General features: G+C 43.5%; 1 protein-coding gene across 1 annotated transcript; it reads right to left on the bottom strand.

Annotated features, from left to right (window-relative positions):
* Positions 1 to 7,762: 7,762 nt before the first annotated feature.
* LOC120918784 (G-protein coupled receptor 1-like) lies at positions 7,763 to 19,504 on the bottom strand. Its single transcript, XM_040330574.1, has 3 exons — positions 19,394 to 19,504; positions 14,026 to 14,158; positions 7,763 to 9,043 (listed from the first exon to the last, which is right to left on the bottom strand). Exons 2-3 carry the CDS (start codon positions 14,047 to 14,049, stop codon positions 7,844 to 7,846), a joined length of 1,224 nt encoding a protein of 407 aa, XP_040186508.1. The 5' UTR covers positions 14,050 to 14,158; positions 19,394 to 19,504; the 3' UTR covers positions 7,763 to 7,843.
* Positions 19,505 to 20,451: the final 947 nt, after the last annotated feature.

Raw genomic sequence — 20,451 nt, 5'->3', positions numbered from 1 at the left:
CACATTGCCATGGTCATTACACAACAAATTTTAGACAGAATGGGGTAGATTCAGGTATCTCCGCCTAAAGTTACGGCGGCGCAGCGTAGTGTATTTACGCTACACCTCCGCAACTTACAGGAGCAAGTGCTGTATTCAGAAAGCACTTCCTCCGTAATTTGCGGCGGCGCAGCGTAAAAGAGGCCGGCGCAATTCAAATGATCCGGTAGGGGGCGTGAATCATTTAAATTAGGCGCGTTCCCGCGCCGAACGTACTGCGCATGCCTAAAATTTCCCGACGTGCATTGCGGTAAACGACGTCGCGAGGACGTCATTGGTTTCGACGTGAACGTAAATGGCGTCCAGCGCCATTCACGGACGACGTAAAACTTTCAAATCGCGACACGGGAACGACGTCCATACTTAACATTGGCTGCGCCTCCTAATAGCAGGAGCAACGTTACGACGAAAACGACTTACGCAAACGACGTAAAAAACTACCGCCGGGCGCACGTACGTTCGTGAATCGGCGTAAGTATGTAATTTGCATACTCTACGCTGACAACTATGGGAGCGCCACCTAGCGGCCAGCGTCAGAATGCACCCTAAGATACGACGGCGTAAGAGACTTATGCCAGTCGTATCTTAGGCTAAAGTCGGCGTATCTAGCTTTCTGAATACAGAAAGTAGATACGCCAGCGCAACTTAGCAATTACGCGGCGTATCTATGGATACGCCAGCGTAATTGCTCTCTGAATCTACCCCAATGTTGTTTTTGGCAGGCAGAACCTCGCCCAATTGTGCCCGCATCAAGTGAATGGAACTACATTGCAACCATGGTGCCACCGGTGCAGTCACCCAGGAGGCGGATCACTGTCCGTAGCCTGGGCCCACTAAGAATCTCCAACTATTAGTCCCTCTTTTTTGTACATGTGTATTTACAGTTGTGCTCATAAGTTTACATACCCTGGCAGAATTTATGATTTCTTGGCCATTTTTCAGAGAATATGAATGATAACACAAAAACTTTTCTTTCACTCGTGGTTAGTATTTGGCTGAAGCCATTTATTATAAATCAATTGTGTTTACTCTTTTTAATCATAATGACAACAGAAACTACCCAAATGACCCCGATCAAAAGTTTACATACCCCAGTTCTTAATACCGTGTATTGCCCCCTTTAACATCAATGACAGCTTGAAGTCTTTTGTGGTACAGTAAAACCTTGGTTTGAGAGTAACTTGGTTTGAGAGCGTTTTGCAAGACAATTTTTTATTATTATAGATTTTGACTTGATATACAAGCGATGTCTTGATATAAGAGTAGCGTCATGTCACAACGGAGTATAAAATAGAAGAGAGGAGCCTCTAAGTGTAGTAATATGGTTACATTTATTCAGTGCCGATCCTGACCTCCCTGGGGTCCTAAGCAAAATGACATGTCACATTAAAGTTGAGAAGTGGGGGGGGCACTGCCGACAGTGACATGTCACATTAAATATTAAAGTTGAGAAGCGGGGGGAGGGGGTGTTCTGCTATAGGAACTGACATCTTACATTAAAGTGAGAAGCGGGGGGTGCTGACTTCTTACCTCTTCTCCCATGCAGCCAGCAAGTTGAGAAGCAGGGTGAGGGGCCAAAAATGACTTCTCACCAGGCGGGCCTCTAGTAATTTGGGGGGCCCCCTGCAGCTTTGCGGGGCCCTAAGCGGCTTGCATAGTGAGCCTATAGGGTGGATCGGCCCTGCTTTTAATGAAGGTACAACATTTAGAAACTCACATGGTTGATGATTAAAATAGGCACATCTAAGTATGCAGGGATCCGGGGTAAAGCTGTTCACATAGACCAGGGGTGTCAAACTCAATTTCATCATGGGCCACATCAGCATTATGATCGCCTTCAAAAGGGCCGGTTGTATCTGTAAGATTAGATGTCCAGCGCATCCCCTCCCCTTACATTAGATATCAAGAGCCACCCCACCATCAGAAGTTGAGTCCCCCACTATCCCTTACATCACAGTGCACCCCCCTTTCCTTATGCTGCTACTGGGAAGAAGCTGGATGCATTGCTTGAAATCAGAAAGTAAGGGTCTGGAGGAGGACCAGAGGGGGGCTGGAGTTCTCCTGCAGCTGCAGGAAAGGTGCGAGGGCCACATGAAATTCTGGGCCTACACCTGTGACATAGACCATCCATCCTCCTCCTCCATTGATGTCCTCTGTTCCACGAGCGCTTCAAGCCTCGCTTTCAGATCGCTTTACTGCAGGGTAGTCTTCCCGGTCATGATTGCAGACTGATAGTGGTGAGAGCTGGTCTATGTCAGGGGTGCCCAACCATGTGGCCTGCAGAGCCCTCTGATGTGCCCTGTGACCTCCTGCTCTGGGATGTAATAAAATAGAATAGAATAGAATCCTGTTATTAAAGGTAAGTTTATTACTAAAATCACAGTGTATATATGGGCATATGTGTTCTGCAGTGGGTACTGGCCTGTATTTAACTGATCCCCAAGTGCAGAGAAGTGCACCTGTGGGTAAGACCCCTTTCACACTGAGGAGTTTTTCAGGCGGTACAGCGCTAAAAATAGCGCTGCTATACCACCTGAATACCTCCTTCACTGCATACTCAATGTGAAAGCCCGAGGGCTTTCGCACTGAGGCGATGCGCTGGCGGAAGAGAAGAAAATCTCCTGTCAGCGGCATCTTTGGAACGGTGAGAGGAGCGGCGTATATACCGCTCCTTCCCATTTAAAACAATGGGAAACCGCGATAATACCGCCCGCAATGCGCCTCTGCGGAGGCGCATTGCGGGCGGTATTAACCCTTTATCGGCCACTAACGGGGGTTGATACCGCCCCGCTAGCGGCCGAATCCCGCGGCAAATCCGACGGTATAACGCCGCTATTGTGAAAGGGGCCTTACCTGCACTGAGCCATAGACTTCTATTACCTGCAGGTGTGGTGAGCTTTCTGAAAGTGCACCTACAGGATATAATAGGAGTCTATGGAAAAGTGCAGCTAACCTGCAGGAAAGCCGCAGGTAAACTGTGCTGCACCCGTGATGCGAGTAAACAGCAGAGCATCAGTGTGAAAGCAGCGGCTCCTTTTCACAGGGTCAGTCCAACCAAATCGGACCCTCCATTCACCTCTAAAGAGTGAAAGATGTGTTTGCGTTTGGACTTGTGTGTGTTTGCAAAGAGTGGGCTCTATAGCGCCGAGTGGGCTGCCATCCACCCGCTCTGCTCATTGTGGCCTGCGACTGGTTACCAAGTCGCTTACATGGCCCTTGCTCTTCAAAAGGTTGGGCACCCCTGGTCTATATGGATCGCTTTACCCCAGATCCCTGGGTACTTAGATGTGCCTCTTTTAACCACTTCCCCGCCCGGTCAATATACAATTGACATCCGGAAAGTGGTTGTGAAATCCTGACTGGACGTCTATTGACGTCCTGCAGGACTTCATGCCAGCGCGCACCCGTGGGGGCGTGCGTCGATCGGTGATCAGAATGTAAACAGGAAGAGCAGTTGATCGGCTCTTCCTCACTCGCGTCTGACAGACGCGAGTAGAGGAGAGCCGATCGGCGGCTCTCCTGACAGGGGGGGTTTGCGCTGATTGTTTATCAGCGCAGCCCCTCCTCGGATGCCAACACTGGACCACCAGGGAGTGCCCCCCGGTTGCCAAATGGAGCAAAATAAAAAAAACAAAAAAATAAAAACACAATCGATGCCAATCAGTGCCCACAAATGGGCACTGACTGGCAACATGGGCACTGAATGTAATGATGCCCAGCAATGCCATCAGTGCCACCCCTCAGTGTCCATCAGTGCCACCTAGTGTCCATCAGTGCCACCTCTTAGTGCCCATCTATGCCCAGTGCCCACCTATCAGTGCCTATCTGTGCCACCCATAAGTACCCACCAGTGCCACCCATGAGTGCCCATCAGTGCCGCCAAAGAGTGCCCAGTGCCACCTATGAGTGCCCATCAGTGCCACCTCATCGGTGCTCAACAGTGTAGCATGACCGCGCAATTGTCATTCAAATTGCGACAGTGCTGAAAGCTGAAAATTGGCTTGGGCAGGAAGGTGCGTAAGTGCCTGGTATGAAAGTGGTTAATCATCAACCATGTAAGTTGCTAAATATCCTACCTTCATTATTATATTTTTTTTCCACGTGATTTTATATAGCATTGTGGTATTACATATGCATAAATGTTGTTGTTTTTTTTTGTTTTATATTACACTACCTTCAGTCTTGTAAAATAAATGTTTATTTCATAAACTCCACTGTCTTCTAAGTTGCATTTCTTGAAATATATTATTATTTCCCACTTGTGTTTAATGTGGCATTTTATTAAAGTGGTTTTATAAAAGTATACAAATCAATCACTAAAAACGTTATATGTATATTTAACTTAATATATTATATTTAAAATGTTACAAAACCCAGGACCCTGCATACCTTGCCAGAGCTTCAGAGCTTTGTGCCGTGACCGAGGGCTCCACACGCATGCGCAGGAGTGATGTCATTGAGGCTCTGGCCAATCACATTATTTTTTTTATTTATTATTTTTTTATTTTACCAGCCACGGTTTACAACCGCTTTAAATAAAATAAATAAAAATCATTTGAAAAAAAATGGAAAAGCACCCCCATCCCCCCCCCACGCAAATGTAAATGTGCATGTAGGTCTGTAAGTATTTTGTTCTGAAAATCTGAATTTGATAAACGGCTACGTAAATGTCATGCAGCATAAAAAGTTGCAACAGCCACCATTTTATTCTCCGTGGCCTCTGCTATGAGAAAATATATAGTCTTTTGGGGCTTCTAAAGCCCTGTACACAAGATCGGACCTTTGGCCGACCAAACTCACATCGGAATTCCGATGGAATTCAATCGGAGTAAATCTAAACTCAAAGGGCAAGATTCTCAAAAGAGTTACGACGGTGTAACGCAGGAAACACCGTCGTATCTCTGTTTCTGAGCCCGGGTATCTATGCGAGTGATTCTTAGAATCATTTTCGCATTGATACGGCCAAGATCCGACAGGTGTAAGTCACTTACACCGTCGGATCTGAGATGTAATGCGACGTCGACCGCTAGGTGGCGTTTACGTTCAGTTCTCAGTTGTTTATGCAAATGAGCCTGATACGCCGATTCCCAAACAAATTTCTGTCGCGTAGTCATCGCGTACGTCGTTTCCGTAAGCGTAAGGTTACCCCTGCTATATGAGGGGTAACCTTACGCCAGTCCTCCGTATGCCATGTTAAGTATGGCGTCGGGTCCGCGTCGGCTTTTTCCGTCGGTTACGTCGTTTTCCTAAGTCGTTCTTGAATACGACTTTACATCAATGACGCTCACGCGGGATCTACGAGAATCTGGCCCAGAGACCCCTTTCACACTGAGGAGTTTTTCAGGCGGTACATCGCTAAAAATAGCGCCTTAATACCGCCTAAAAAAAATCCTGCCCAGCCTTCTCAATGTGAAAGCCGGAGGGCTTTCACACTGAGGCAATGCGCTGGCAGGAGAGAAAAAAATCTCCTGTCAGCAGCATCTTTGGAGCGGTGAGAGGAGCGGCGTGTATACCGCTTCTTCACCGCTCCTTCCTATTTAAAACAATGGGAAACCGCGGCAATACCGCAGAGGTGCCTTGCGGGCGGTATTAACCCTTTATCGGCCACTATAAATTATTTTTAGTGCCGCTATACCTCCACCGCGGCTCCCGCCCCAGTGTAAAAGGGGCCTAAATGAAGGTATTTAGGGATTTTTTTTTTTACCTTTACAACCCCTTTTAACAAGCTATTAACCCCACTGCAAGGGATAACTTTTTAGCTGCCCGGAGTTGAGCACTTATTTTTAATATTTTAGGCCCCTTTCACACTTGGGCATTTTTCGAGCGTCATTCGAGCGAAGCCTCATCTGCAATCCCAATGTGCTGGTAAAGCACCGCTAAGACCCTAATGTTTTAGGGCGTTTTTGCAGCGCCTCAGTGTGAAAGGGTAAGGCGTTTTTACAGCTCTTTCAATTCATTTCAATGGAAAGGGGCGTTTTTGGAGCGTTTTTTTTCAGCGCCCAAAAGCTGCTCCAAAGATGCTGCTTGCAGGACTGCAGTGTGAAAGGGTCCATTGAGATGCATGGAGAGTGTTTTATGAGCGTTTTAATAGCTGCTATTTTTAACGCTAAAACGCTGTAAAAACTTCAGTGTGAAAGGGGTCTAAAGGTTTGTTCTATTTTAACCACTTCAGTACCGCACGCCGTCATATGACGTCCACAAAAGGGATCTCATATCCCGGGTGGACGTCATATGACGTCCTGTATTTTGTGTGGTGATATCTGAATGATGCCTGCACCTAGAGGCATCATTCAGATATAATTTTTTTCCGGCGGCGATCCTGCGCACAATATGACGATCATAGCGGTGGTTCCGCCGCTCGATCGTTCTTATAGGCGGCGGGAGGGGACATCCCCCCCTCCCGCCACCATTTGGTGCTTCTCCGGGCTCCCCCGTGCCATCGGGGGGCCAAGAAAGATGATCGCCGTCCGCCGGATGTGAAGCATAGAGATGACTGGTGACATAAAGGGCGAACGCACACGTAAGTCCCGCCCACGTATGTAAACGTCGTTCAAACCACACATGTGAGGTGTCGCCGCGTGCGTTAGAGCGTATGCAACAATTCTAGCACTAGACCTCCTGTGTAACTCTAAACTGGTAACCTGTAAAAAAAAATTAAATGTCGCCTATGGAGATTTTAAAGTAACGAAGTTTGGCGCCATTCTATGAGTGTGTGCAATTTTAAAGCGTGACATGTTAGGTATCTATTTACTCGGCGTAACATCATCTTTCATATTTTACAAAAAAATTGGGCTAACTTTACTGTTTTGTTATTTTTGAATTCATGAAACCCTTTATTTTTTTTAAAAAAAAGCGTTTGAAAAATGATTGCGCAAATACCGTGCAAGATAAAAAGTTGCAATGACCACCATTTTATTCCCTAGGGTGTCTGCTAAAAAAAACATATATAATGGGGCAGATCCACGTACCTTCACGTAAGAATCCGCTGGGCGCAGCGTATCTAAGATACACTACGCCGCCGTAACTTTTTTTTTTTTCGAATCCTCAAAGAATTTGCGCCGTAAGTTACAGCGGCGTAGTGTATCTTTGGCGGCGTAATGGCGCGCCATTCAAATCTCTGTGATGGGGGCGTGTTTTATGTAAATACGTTGTGACCCGATGTAAACAACATTTTATTTTAACTGCGCATGCGCCGTCCGTGGGGGTATCCCAGTGCGCATGCTCGAAATTAAACCGGAACCAGCCAATGCTTACAACGGTGACGTCATTCTACGCAAATTCCTATTCGCGAACGACTTAAGCAAACGACGTAAAAAATTCAAAATTGTACGCGGGAACGACGGCCATACTTAACATTGAGTACGCCACCATATAGCAGCTTTAACTATCGCCGGAAAAAGCCGAACTTAAACGACGTAAAAAAATGCGCCGGCCGGACGTACGTTTGTGGATCGCCGTAACTAGCTACTTTGCATACTCAACGCGGAATTCGACTGAAACGCCACCTAGCGGCCGGCGGAAAAAATGCACCTAAGCTCCGACGGCGTACTAAGACGTACGCCTGTTGGATCGACCCGAGATGCAGTCGTATCTTGTTTTGTAGATACAAAACGAAGATACGGCGCGGGAAATTTAACATTACACCGGCGTATCAATAGATACGCCGGCGTAATTCTTTTGTGGATCTGCCCCACTGTTTCTGGGTTCTGAGTAAATTTCTAGCAAAAGAATAATGATTTGTACATGTAGAAGAGAAGTGCCAGAATAGGCCCGGTATTGAAGTGGTTAAACACTTTATAGATTATTATTTGTCTACAGATTTATTTGATCTTTTGAAACTTGATGAAAGTGTCCTCTTCTGGAATACAGAGCTAATTATTAGACCTTTGGCTTTGCTGCCCACTAGCACAAACAATACCGGATTCAAACAGCTGTTTAAATTCGCTATCACAAACAGAATAATCCGTATGCCACGCATGTATTTCAGAAATGATATGTCCATGTCGTAAACGGCTTTCAAATAAATCATCTTAGCGACAGCAAACGGTGTTTTAGTTAGCACAAAAGCCCCGATAAGTATAACAATACATTTGTAGAGTTTTGTGGGATTTATACAATGGGATTGTCTTACTTGTAGGACAATAATGAGGTTGGAGAAGATCATGACGCAAAGGGGTATGAAATATCCAATGACTATTATTGGAATAAACGACACATTACTAAAATCCTGTCCTTTTTTATACAATGCTACTGAGATGTCATCGGCACAGCACATGCTGCCTTTACATTGGTTCCGGTGTTGCGGAAATCTCACAAAGCCAGCCGGCTCCTCCCACGCGTCATTAATCTCGCTTGTCGTTTTTATGGCCTCTAAAGCAAAACTTATATACAGTATTTTTTCCGGGGTGCTATCGTTCTTGGAAGTATCATAGAGAAACGGGGTGAACGCACATTTTGTCTCGTTCTGAACCACGTCTATGTTATTATAGTATAAAGCTGGTATTCCCAAAGGCAATGCCACCATCCAGATGGCCGCGCAGACGCAGAAACAAATGCGTTGGGAGAAGATCTTATGGTGCCACAAGGTTTTGGCCACTGACAAGACACGATCGATAGATAGAGCCGTTATAAGGAAAGCGCTGCAGTATATATTGCACACGTAGGCCAAATGGCTCAGCTTACAAATATGCGATCCCAAGGTCCAGTTCTTTGATAGTAAAATCATCAGTCTCATAGGAGTGGTCATCAGGAATAAGATGTCCGCCACCGCCAAGTTCAGGAACCAGAGTCTTGACTTTTGCTTCTTCATCTTAAAGCCGGTGATGTAGATGACAATGGAGTTGGTGAATAATCCAATCAAGCAGGTAATAGCCGCGAGCACCATGACCACGTGGCTGATTTCTGTCGATAAGTATTTGAACTTGCTTGTGGCAGTTTGATTACTGGAGTCCCAAAAGTAGTAACATAAATTTTCAGAAAGAATCTCCTTCTCCATCCTTGAGACCTGTACAGGGATATATATTATTTCTAATTATAGTATTAGCTATAAAATAGAACAGAATGATATGCAGCATACATGTTGTCAATACAGTGGAACCTCGGATTGCGAGTAACGCGGTTAACGAGCGTTTCGCAATACGAGCAATATTTTTTTTTTTTTAATCCTGACTCGGTTTGTGAGTGTTGTCTTGCAAAACGAGCAGGATTCAAGCTTCTGTAGTGTGCACATAGGCTTGCGCACAGGGTGTGCCTGGGCACACCCTAATCACCCTGTGCTCTGCAGTTTCTCCATGCTGCTTCGCTGCAGAGGAAGGGACTGGGGAATCTCTGTCTTCAGTTCCTTTCTCTGTCTCAAAGGTGGACCCTTGTTTGGACTCTTGATATTTCACCAAAGCCCCTCAACAGGGCTCCTAAAAAATTGTAAAATAAAAAAATGAAAATAAAAAACTATTGTAAAAAATAATAAAATTGTAAAAAAAAAATTAAATGATAAAAATAAACTACTGACACCAACCTCTGCCCTACTTACACCATCCAGTGCTCAACTGACACCAACCTCTGCCCTACTTACACCATCCAGTGCTCTACTGACACCAACCTCTGCCCTACTTACACCATCCAGTGCTCTACTGACACCAACCTCTGCCCTACTTACATCATCCAGTGCTCTACTGACACCAACCTCTGCCCTACTTACATCATCCAGTGCTCTACTGACACCAACCTCTGCCCTACTTACACCATCCAGTGCTCTACTGACACCAACCTCTGCCCTACTTACACCATCCAGTGCTCTACTGACACCAACCTCTGCCCTACTTACACCATCCAGTGCCCTACTGACACCAACCTCTGCCCTACTGACACAGTGTCCATTGCCCTACTGCTATATATTTATTTATATATACATATGCACTGTACACACACGCATTTTTGATCCTTGGGGTGCACACCCTAATGCAATAGGCTACGCACACCTATGGGTGTGCAGTACCGCATTTGGCCAGAGGTGTGGGTGCGCCGGAGCCGATCAGAGCCGTTTGTAAATACTCTAAAATTCTCAGTTCCCGAGTGTTTCCGAAGGGGAAGGGGGGAGTGTTAGATGTACTAGCATAATTGAATACACTAACAAATTTAAACCAAACTCCAGCTAATATTATATAAGCATCCTTTTGGGATAAAGGTTTTCTATAAATAAAAGCTGATCCTTGTAAGCACCTCTGCCAGTGTTAAATGGTTTGTATCATTTCTGTATTCTGCAAGAGAGCTTGCGTTTTTGAAAAACAACAGACTTTACGGTTGGATCACCAGATGAAAATAGAAAGTAAGCCCAAAAAAGGAAGCTAATGCAGCCATCATATCAAAAAATTGGTAAACGTCAATATTATACATGTTTGCTTTGGGTTTAATATAGCTTTAAGGTCGGCTATGTCTACTGTGCTAGTTGTGACTGCTCTGTGGAATAATGTGCACTGTCTGTAATTGGTTAGAGAACTCAGATTAAGCTAATTTGAGTGAACTTTCTGATTGCTACGTTTACGGGATAGCATTATTAGCCCACCGAATGCTTTCACTTATTGCCTGGAATTGGTCTTTAACAGGTACTCCAATCAGATGCCGATGCGATCACAGCCTCCCTGGGGTGTTGTACTCACCCTGGAATTATGCAGTACAAGTCATGTGTTAGCTGGTAGCAATTCATTTGTGATTCTGTGGGTCATTCTCATCTTCACCCATTACCCTGGAATCTAATAATGCACGCTGATGACACGCTCTAATTATGTATGAAGATTCTCATCACCACTTCTGTCTCCTGCAACAAAGAAGGCTGCATCACATAGAATGAACGACATGGATGTCCACTAGGGATGAGCTTCGTATTCGAGTCAAACTCATGTTCGACTCAAACATTGTATGTTCGATCGTTCGTCGAAATCCGAACAAAACGGGTCGTTCGCGCCAAATTCAAGTGGCGCGTCACGGCCCATTATTCACTGCGACATTGCTGGCTCTCTGCAACGTAGAGAGCGTCCTGACTCTTCTGTAGTCCAAGGGAGGAGGCGAGCACGACACTCCACACCAAAGAGAAAGCCTTGCATTACTGTGTGGAGTTACAGACAGAAGAACAGGAAGTGAGGATTTCTCAGAAGAAATAAGAACATTTAAAAGCAAAATGGGAGGATGAGGTAAGTGAAGGAGGACTGCACTAAGGTAAAGGAAGATATTTAGGGGAAAAAATTGTACCTTTACAACCCCTTTAATACCCCTGTAAGGCAAAAGGCATAATAAGCTAGTATGCACCGCACATGCTGATACAGGGGATATCTCCTAAACCGTGCAGGTTTAGGAGATATCTGGGGTAGCTACAGGTAAGACTTATTATAGGCTTACCTGTAGTAAAAAGTGGTCTGTAAGGGTTTACGACCAATTTAATTGGCTTAATTGGGCACTATTAAAGTGGTTGTAAACCCTTACAGACCACTTTCACCTACGGGTAAGCCTAGATTAAGGCTTACCTGTAAACCTACACGGTTTAGGAGATATTTGTAAAAGAAAGACACTGATGTCTACGGCGCATGACAGTGAGCGCCGAAGCCGTGAATAAAGCCGCAAGTGGCGGCAACCGCGCACATGCGCGGGAGTGACGTCACGCGACTCCCGCCAGTCACAGAGCCGGAGTTCGTGGCCCCTGGAAGAAGAGGGGTGAAGATGGACGCTCACTACTAGCGAGGAAGACGGGGACATCGTGGGCTTCTCCTGCAGGTAAGTGGCACATAATGGGCTACTATGCGATGCATTAGGTGCCTTTTCCATATATAGGTAGATTCAGAGAGAGTTAGGCCGGCGTATCAGTAGATACGCCGACCTATCTCTGAATCTGCGCCGACCTATGTTTAAGTGTATTCTCAAACAGAGATACGCTTAAACATATCTAAGATACGACGGCTTGCGCCGTCCTATCTTAGGTTGCAATATTTCTGCTGGTCGCTAGGTGGCGCTTCCATTGCGGTCGGCGTAGAATATGCAAATCACTAGATACGCCGATTCACGAACGTACGCCCGGCCGCCGCAGTACATTTACGCCGTTTACGTAAGAGATAGGCCGCCTAAAGTTATTCCATCAAATAGATGGAATAGTAATGTTAAGTATGGCCGCCGTTCCCGCGTCGAAATTCGAAAATTTAACGTCGTTTGCGTAAGTCGTCCGTGAATAGGGATTTACGTCGTTTACGTCCACGTCGAAATCAATAGGCCCGTGCGGCGGACGTAGCCGCAATGCACACTGGGAAATGTAGACGCACGGCGCATGCGCAGTTAAAAAAAAAACGTCAAAAACGTGAGGTCAAGCGACATTAACATAAAACAGGTGGGTGGCAGCCCCATGCTACGACGTGGCTTTTAGCTTGGTTTCCACTTGGCGAGTAACAAAACAAGGTGCATTGGTGTTGTTATATAAAAACGTTTTTCTTTGTTTACAGCCTAAAAGAACATTTCGACAGAAAACTAAAAATGTGTTCAATAATTCAAAACAAATGTGTTATCTGATATTCGTGCCGACAAGCATCTCTGCCATATTTTCCACTTTCCACTACACGTGTACAAAGAGTTCTGATGAAACCCACGTTACAAAGACTTGAATCCAAGACTAACAAGGTATTTTAGGCCCACAGCCATAGGAGCTTGGCAGAAAAAAACTCCGCTCACTCCATGACAATAAAAGTCTGTTCACCAGTCACAATACGTGGAATTAATAAAAGTTGTCTGAGAAAAAAGTTGTCTCGACTGGAGTGCAGCAGCCAAACAGCTTTTACATTTTTTTTATTTTCTAAGCTGCATGGAATAAATGAAAAATATAAGCTGATTACTATTGGAAACAGCTAAGGTTGAGATAGAACAACACGTTTTATTAATTGCCCCCACTGTGTGCATTTATGTCTGTCTATCAATGCTCACCCATCCATCCACACTACTTCTTTATGCCAATGAGAGCCGTCCCTAACTATTTTTAAAAAACAGGGATCCTCCATATATATAACAGCCATATGCCATGTTGGAATCTTGAAACTTCGATATCTAATAGCCTTAAAAACCTCCACAATTCTGTAGGGCTGGGGAAATTAAAGATTAATTCCTCGATTACTCTTTAATTCTTTTGATCGGTCAAAATTCTTGACGTCACCAGACAGCCTGCACAGTGAGACTTACCCTGCTGGTTGTGAGCAAACTGCACCCGTTGGATTGAGGTACCTTTGCATCTGTGGAGCAGGAGGATGCATCAGGTTCCATCAGGGGAAGGGGGCAAAAATAACCATCGTTTTCCTGTTCTAAGCAGTTTTGTGCTGACAATTCTTTGTGTATCGGTAACATCTGTTCCATGCGAAAGACTGTTCAGTTCTTCAGGGTATATTGTCAATAAAATGCGATCATGTCTGGCTAAAGTGATGCCTACTTGCCTACTATAAAGTGACAGTCAATATACTAGATACTTTTTATAATTAAAGTTAAACTAACTTTCTACGTTTTTCTTAAAGCTTAATAAGAAAAAATTACTTATGTCAGTGCTACAGTTTGAATTTAAAACGTATTTGTGTGAACTGTGAAGTTAAGTCATGGATTGTGGAAACTAACTAGTGTCGAGTGATTGTATATAGTGTATACCACATTTACCACTGACTAATGCAGAGTTGCAAGGAGATCGGCTAAAGGTAGTTGGATCTGTATGTGCGTTGTAATTAATCAAAATTAGTCGATTAATCGATAAAAAAAAAAACGATTAATCTAACACGAAAATTTTAATCAGTAACAGCCCTACAATTATGCATTATCCTCTATGTATTTCACATTGTTATTTAAACCAGTTAATAGCACCGATCTTGTCAAATATGCAGAAGCGTGTCTCTAATTGGCATCTTTCACAAATGCAAAAATAAATGATAGATTTACCTGTATGTCTTCCTCCCTATGTGTTCTAATAGAAAGTCTTACCTGCTCATAAATCGTAGTTTCCATTCCTGCTGCTGGTCAGTTGTAAGTAGCCACTTCTCCAGGCATTCTCATATTTATAGGTGGATAAGAAAACCTTTTTTTCTTTTTTTTTCCTGCACTCCATTTATTTACACTGGAAAATATAATAATGGAGTCACACTTCACTGACGCATATGTAACTGTAAATTAATCTTAATGGACTGTTAAGATTGTGGTTATTTAATAGGTCTTTTATAATTCATGCTATGCTGATCTACTAGAGCAGGGTTTCTCAACTCCAGTCCTCAAGGCGCCCCAACAAGTCATGTTTTCAGGCTTTCCATTATTTTGCACAGGTGATTTGATCAGTTTCACCGCCTTGTAATTACCACAGCTGTTTCATCTGAGGAAAATCCTGAAAACATGACCTGTTGGGGCGCCTTGAGGACTGGAGCTGAGAAACACTGTACTAGAGTACCCCAAGAACTATAAATGTTTCTGAAGGTAATGAATATGGGAATGTAGTAAAATAAGAAATTTAGACCCCATTCACACCTAAGCGACAAAACGCCCGACGCGGGACGCTTCTGTCGCTAGAGGGGAGAATTCCCATTGCCGTCTATGGAGATGGTTCACATCTCATAGACGCGCAACGCCTGTCGCCTGAAAAAAAGTCCCGGACCCTTTTTTTCACGCGACAGGCGCGTTTTCCCATAGACAGCAATGGGAATACTTTAGAAAAAAAAAGAAACATTTGTTATCGCGGCAAATCTGCCGCTACACGCGTACGCGGCTGTCGCTTAGGTGTGAATGCAGCCTTAACTTGCTTTTACAGTTATTTTTTTTCCATTTATTTCAGCCAATGATCCCTTTAGCAATTTTGGTTCTCTTCTGTCGTAGTGCTGATAATTGTTTCCCTTTAAAAAGACAACATCATTTTATCTGTTTCAGGGAAAAGTGAGTATTTGATCACCTCTGCCGTTTTTTATTTTTAAACAAAAATAGAGCGACAATTTTGAAAAAAATTTAATATTTTTTACTTTTTGCTATAATAAATATCCCCAAAAAAGATATAAAAAAAACATTTATTTTCCTCAGTTTAAGCCGATACGTATTCTTCTACCTATTTTTGGTAAAAAAAAAACGCAATAAGCGTTTATCGATTGGTTCGCACAAAATTTATAGCGTTTACAAAATAGGGGATAGTTTATAGCGACATTATGGCGGACACATCGGACAATTTTGACAAATTTTTGGTGACCAATTTGTCAATCAAATAGGAACGTCCAGTCCCGAAGACCATACCCGGAAGCGGCGGGAGAACATCTATCTCAAAAAAGGTAAGTACTGCATTGATTTTAACCAAAACACCCGATTCTGCTTCCCGTAAGTAGGCACAATCTAATGTTAAAAAAAGAGTTTACAGGAAGGAGAAAAGATAAAACCTTTATTTAACAGAGATATGCCAGACTGGGTCACTTCATATTATGAAAGATTAAACATTTTAATAGTCTCTAATGGGCATTGATTCTTTCTTTTTTGTGAAGTCTAATGCCTTGTACACACGATAGAAATTTTTCATCAGAATTCCGATCAAGCTGTCTTCCATCAGTCTTGTATACACACTGTCAGACAAAATTCCGACCGTACAAAACGCGGCGACATAAAACACTACGTCAACTTGATTCTGAGCATGCGTAGTTCCACACAGATGATCGGAATTTCCCATAGGATTTTATTCAAAAATCCTATGGGCCCACACACGATAGGAATTTCTGATGAAAAAATTCCATCAGACTGTTTTCATCAGAAATTCCTATCGTGTGTACAAAGCATAATATTTTCCTCCTCCTTCTAAGCTTAGCTTATGTTTTAAATTTTTGAAGCAGGAGAGGAAGACCTCTAAAAAATGACATTGGGTTACACATTGAGTATACATTGGTATCTAATGAGGGCATAATGGTGCCAGGGGGATTATTATTATCTTCTTGGCTCAAATCTATTTGAAACTAGGATAGTATTGGATTAGGTTGGCTCCACACATTGTTCTGGGCATCTAGACAAGAAGTAGACGTAGGCAGAGCTTTTTTTCTCAGAAAATAGGTGCAGGAACTCAACCAGGGCTCCAGTCCTGCGGGAACGTGTAGGAACGGAGTTCCTGCACTTTTTTCACAGCAGGAACTCAGTTCCCTTTGCAGGACTAGAGCAGCCGAGAGCAGCTGAGCCACCCGAGCCAATCCTTTACTAATCGGCGATGCCCAGCTCAAGTCACTGTCAGGGGCATTTGAACCTTAGTAATCCTTTATGTTACTGGCCGCTTCCTGTATATGTATTCATCAGGTAGTGTGCGGGTATTCCGTCACTTCCTCGATGCCGCAATGTCTCCTGGGAGCTTTTGTCATTGTTCCCAGGAGACATTGCGGAGGTCTGCCGCAAGTTATCGCGGGATTTAGAAAGAACATGCGGTTTAGTAATTATGCTTATGAGCGTATCATTTTTTTTTTTTTGGTGGGGGAGTGAATCTTGGGTGGGAGTTCCCACACTTTTTTTCCCAGGACTTGACCCCTGAACTCAACCATGACCCCATTCAGGTTTCACAAACAGTAGAAGGGTCTTAAAGGGGCAATAAATACCAGGATTGCATTACATACAGAGTGCAGAGTTCAGAGGGTTACACACAGAGTTCAGAGCTGTCACTTGTAAACACAGAAACCAGACTTCTGTGTTTACAAGTAATTGTGGTGCGCAGGCACTAAAGGGTCTGAGCCAGAGGTGGTGGAACTGAGTTCCCCCAAGTTCCCCCTGAAAAAAAGCCCTGGACATAGGTAATGAGTTGGACAATTCTATATTCTTGGGGGACTTGTTATCAACAGTTGGATTGCTTTGGGTATTAGAATCAAAGCGGAAAAATTAGAATTAAAGCGGAGCTCCACCCTAAAGTGGAGTCCCGCTGATCGGAACCCTCCCCCCCTCCGGTGTCACATTTGACACCTTTCAGGGGGTAGGGGGTGCAGATACCTGTCTAAAGACAGGTATTTGCACCAACTTCCGGCCACACAGTCTCGGGCAGACTGCCGGCATGACGTCACCTCCCCCCCGTCCCCCCCCCCCCCGTTGTGTTCTGGGAATACTCGGCTCCCAGTACACAGCGGGAGCCAATCGGCAGGCGTAGCGCGACTCGCGCATGAGCCGTAGGGAACCGAGCAGTGAAGCCGGAGCGCTTCACTTACTGGTTCCCTCACCTGCTGTGATCGGCGCTGGACTCCAGGACAGGTAAGTGTCCTAATATTAAAAGTCAGCAGCTGCAGTATTTGTAGCTGCTGACTTTTAATGGTTTTTTTTCAGCGGAGCTCCGCTTTAAACTTGGACCGTTTCCATAAGAAGACTCTCTCTTTTTGATAATCATCCAGATCTCTCCTTAGTTTGCCCACTTTCCTTTTAGTAATGGAATTCTGAAACCTTTTTCCCATTAAAATAGAAAACCACTTGTCAAAACAATTAAGATGTTACAAAACTCTCCTTTCGCAAGAGAGAAAAGTTTTATGTGGTAGAATTGTATTTTTTTCCCCTACAGCTGGATTATAAATTTAACCCATTTTTAGATACAGAACTCAGAGAGTTTCTCTTATTCCTTGTTAAGACTAGAATGTAAAAAAAAATCACAGGGCCAGATTCACAGAAGAAGTACGCCGGAGTATCTGCTGATACTCCAGCGTACTTTCAAATTTCCCGCGTCGTATCTTTAGTTTGAATTCTCAAACCAAGATACAACGGCATTTGGGTAAGATCCGACAGGCGTACGGCTTTGTACGCCTTCGGATCTTAGGATGCAATACTTTGGCGCCCGCTGGGTGGAGTTTGCATCGTTTTCCGCGTCAGGTATGCTAATTAGCTGTTTACGGCGATCCACGAAGGTACGCGCGGTCGTCGCATTCTCTTACGTCTTCGCTAGTCGGCTTTTCCCGGCGTATAGTTACGACTGCTATTTCATGGCTTATATTTAGACTTGCCATGTTAAAGTATGGCCGTCGTTCCCGCGTCGAATTTAAATTTTTTTTTTTGCGTAAGTAGTCCGTGAATAGGAAAGGACGTAACGCACGTCGCCATTCAAAAAATTACGTCGGTGCGACGTCATTTCGCGCAAAGCACGGAGGGAAATTTCTAAACGGAGCATGCACAGTACGTTCGGCGTGGGAACGCGTCTAATTTAAATGATATACGCCCCATTTGAATTAGGCGGGCTTGCGCCGGACGGATTTTCGCTACATCGCCGCAAGTTTACAGGCAAGTGCTTTGTGAATCAAGCACTTGCCCGTAAAAATTGCGGCGGTGTAACGTAAATGTGATACGTTACGCCGCCGCAGATTTACGCGATTATACGTGAATCTGGCCCACAGTGTTTAGTGATTCTCGAGATGTAATATTAAGTTCTAAATATTGTTTTAGGGAAGAAAAAAATGTCCCACCACTGAGTATTGGCAGCATTATTACGATCATCTATATGTAGAAACAATTTATGTATATATGTTATACAGTAGTCCTATTGTGTGGGGATATATCTGTACCCAAGACCGACTCATTATGGTCAGCATTGGGATTGTGGTGTAATATTGAAAATGTAGAAAAAAGAATTGGTAAGACAGCTATTATCAATATTTTGAAGCAAATGCATATAGAATATTGCATAAAAAATATACAATTGTATTCTTGGTATAAAATATCAACTGATGAATAAATACAAATGCCATTCGGTGAAGCAACACATAAGTCCCAATCATAGGCAACATAGTAAATAAAAAGAACAAAGTGACAATCTGCCTTATTTTCTCCATGGATACGGATCCATAGTGTGCAAACTCTATTTTTTAAGCCTTGTGTGGCTGTTATGTCTGATGTTTTTAGTGTCACACAAAGGTTAGCACGTTGACTGGTGTAGCAGAGGAATAGGGCGGCAAAAAACTGTTTGCCTGGGACAGAGGGACATACAGTATATATTCACATTTAGCTATTCTTCCAAAGGGCATTTGGCAAAGATGACAGCATACTATAACGCAAAGGCAAAAATTGTGGTGCTCCTAATATACAATATGTAGCTGATCAATAGAGCATAATGGGACTATTGAAAAAAGGGAAGCCATACAGCATGGATAAGCCCAAAAGTAATATTCAGTGTTAAAAAAAGTCCAAAAACATATAGTGCTAGTTGAGTTTTAATAAGGAAACTGCTGGTATCTTGAGCTTAAGGGGTTAAATGCATCCCACTGCTCCTAGAAAGTGATTGGGGAAGATCCCACAAGCATAGGCTATATGTAGAGAGAAGAACAAGGTAAAGAGATGCATCAGTAAAAAGGAAAGTTTAAAAGAGAAATAAAACAATATAGCCACTTACATGTGTAAACAGATGGCGTGGCATGTAGCTGTTTTTAACAAAGTACATTCCACAGATCGAGTGAAACAGAAAACCGCCTGTCCATCCAAGCACAGTGTACAGACTGAGCTGGAGAACTCAAGACATGCACATCTGTTAGTGGATGAGCAGGAGGGGCGGCAGACAACATTTTCAGGCACACAGCCACTTTCTCATGTCTAAGGGGGAGCTCTATACACTAAACTATATATACCTTAGGTAGATTGGGGGGTATGTGATCGAGAGTCCTAAAGAAGATATAGCACCTCATCCCAAAATAGATTCAAAGGAGGGGAATTTTTTGGAAGGGTTGAGGGGATTATTGCGGTGCGAAGAAGGAAACCAGACAAAGTATGTATATATATATATATATATATATATATATATATATATATATATATATATAAAAATATATCAAAAAGGTTTATTCAATTTTTACAGAATATAATAATTCAAAATACAAATAGTGCATAAGTTATTTTGTGGGAGCAAGGTCTAGAAATATTTTTTTCGATCAGGTTGACCCTACTAGTTTCGCCTCTTGGCTTCTTCAGGGGAATTAGGACAAGATCGTCTCTCTAGATTGCTCTAAAGAGATGAAAAAACAATTTTAACATATGCATACAATATAAACTCTTAAAAGAACTTCGATTATATATATTCAACAGTACATGTCATGCATATAAAATACAAACAGAAGTTTGGCTGGGATCTCTGGCGGGGCAAGAGAAACCAAAGTTCATAGGAACAAATGCGTATATATCCACAGCCAGGTAACAGCCCATGCTGTTCAGCCCATGAGAGGGGGCTGGCAGCAAAATTCCATAGGTAGGAGATATAAAACCTACCCTAGCTTCATGCACAGCCAGTCAAGGAAAACCCCCTCAGGGTGGATATTGAAATCCAAGTTCAACTGACAGAACTTAAAAATACAGAGGAAAAAGAATCTATGTTAGAAGATGTGTTATTAAAATATATACCTTACTGTAAACAAAAGCAAAAAATTGTACTGTGGATGTATAACCGGAATAGGCTATGTA

This window comes from Rana temporaria, chromosome 12 (genome assembly GCF_905171775.1).
Source record: "Rana temporaria chromosome 12, aRanTem1.1, whole genome shotgun sequence".
Taxonomy (NCBI): domain Eukaryota; kingdom Metazoa; phylum Chordata; class Amphibia; order Anura; family Ranidae; genus Rana; species Rana temporaria.
The sequence above is the reverse complement of the archived record's forward strand: the minus strand, read 5'-3'. Positions and strand labels throughout refer to the sequence as shown.

Excerpts from the sequence above, each read along its gene's own strand:
- LOC120918784 (XM_040330574.1), bottom strand. The coding sequence starts at position 14,049 with ATGGAAACTACGATTTATGAGCAG. Across the intron at positions 9,044-14,025 it reads AAACTACGATTTATGAGCAG|GTCTCAAGGATGGAGAAGGA; the intron begins GTAAGACTTTCT and ends ATCCCTGTACAG.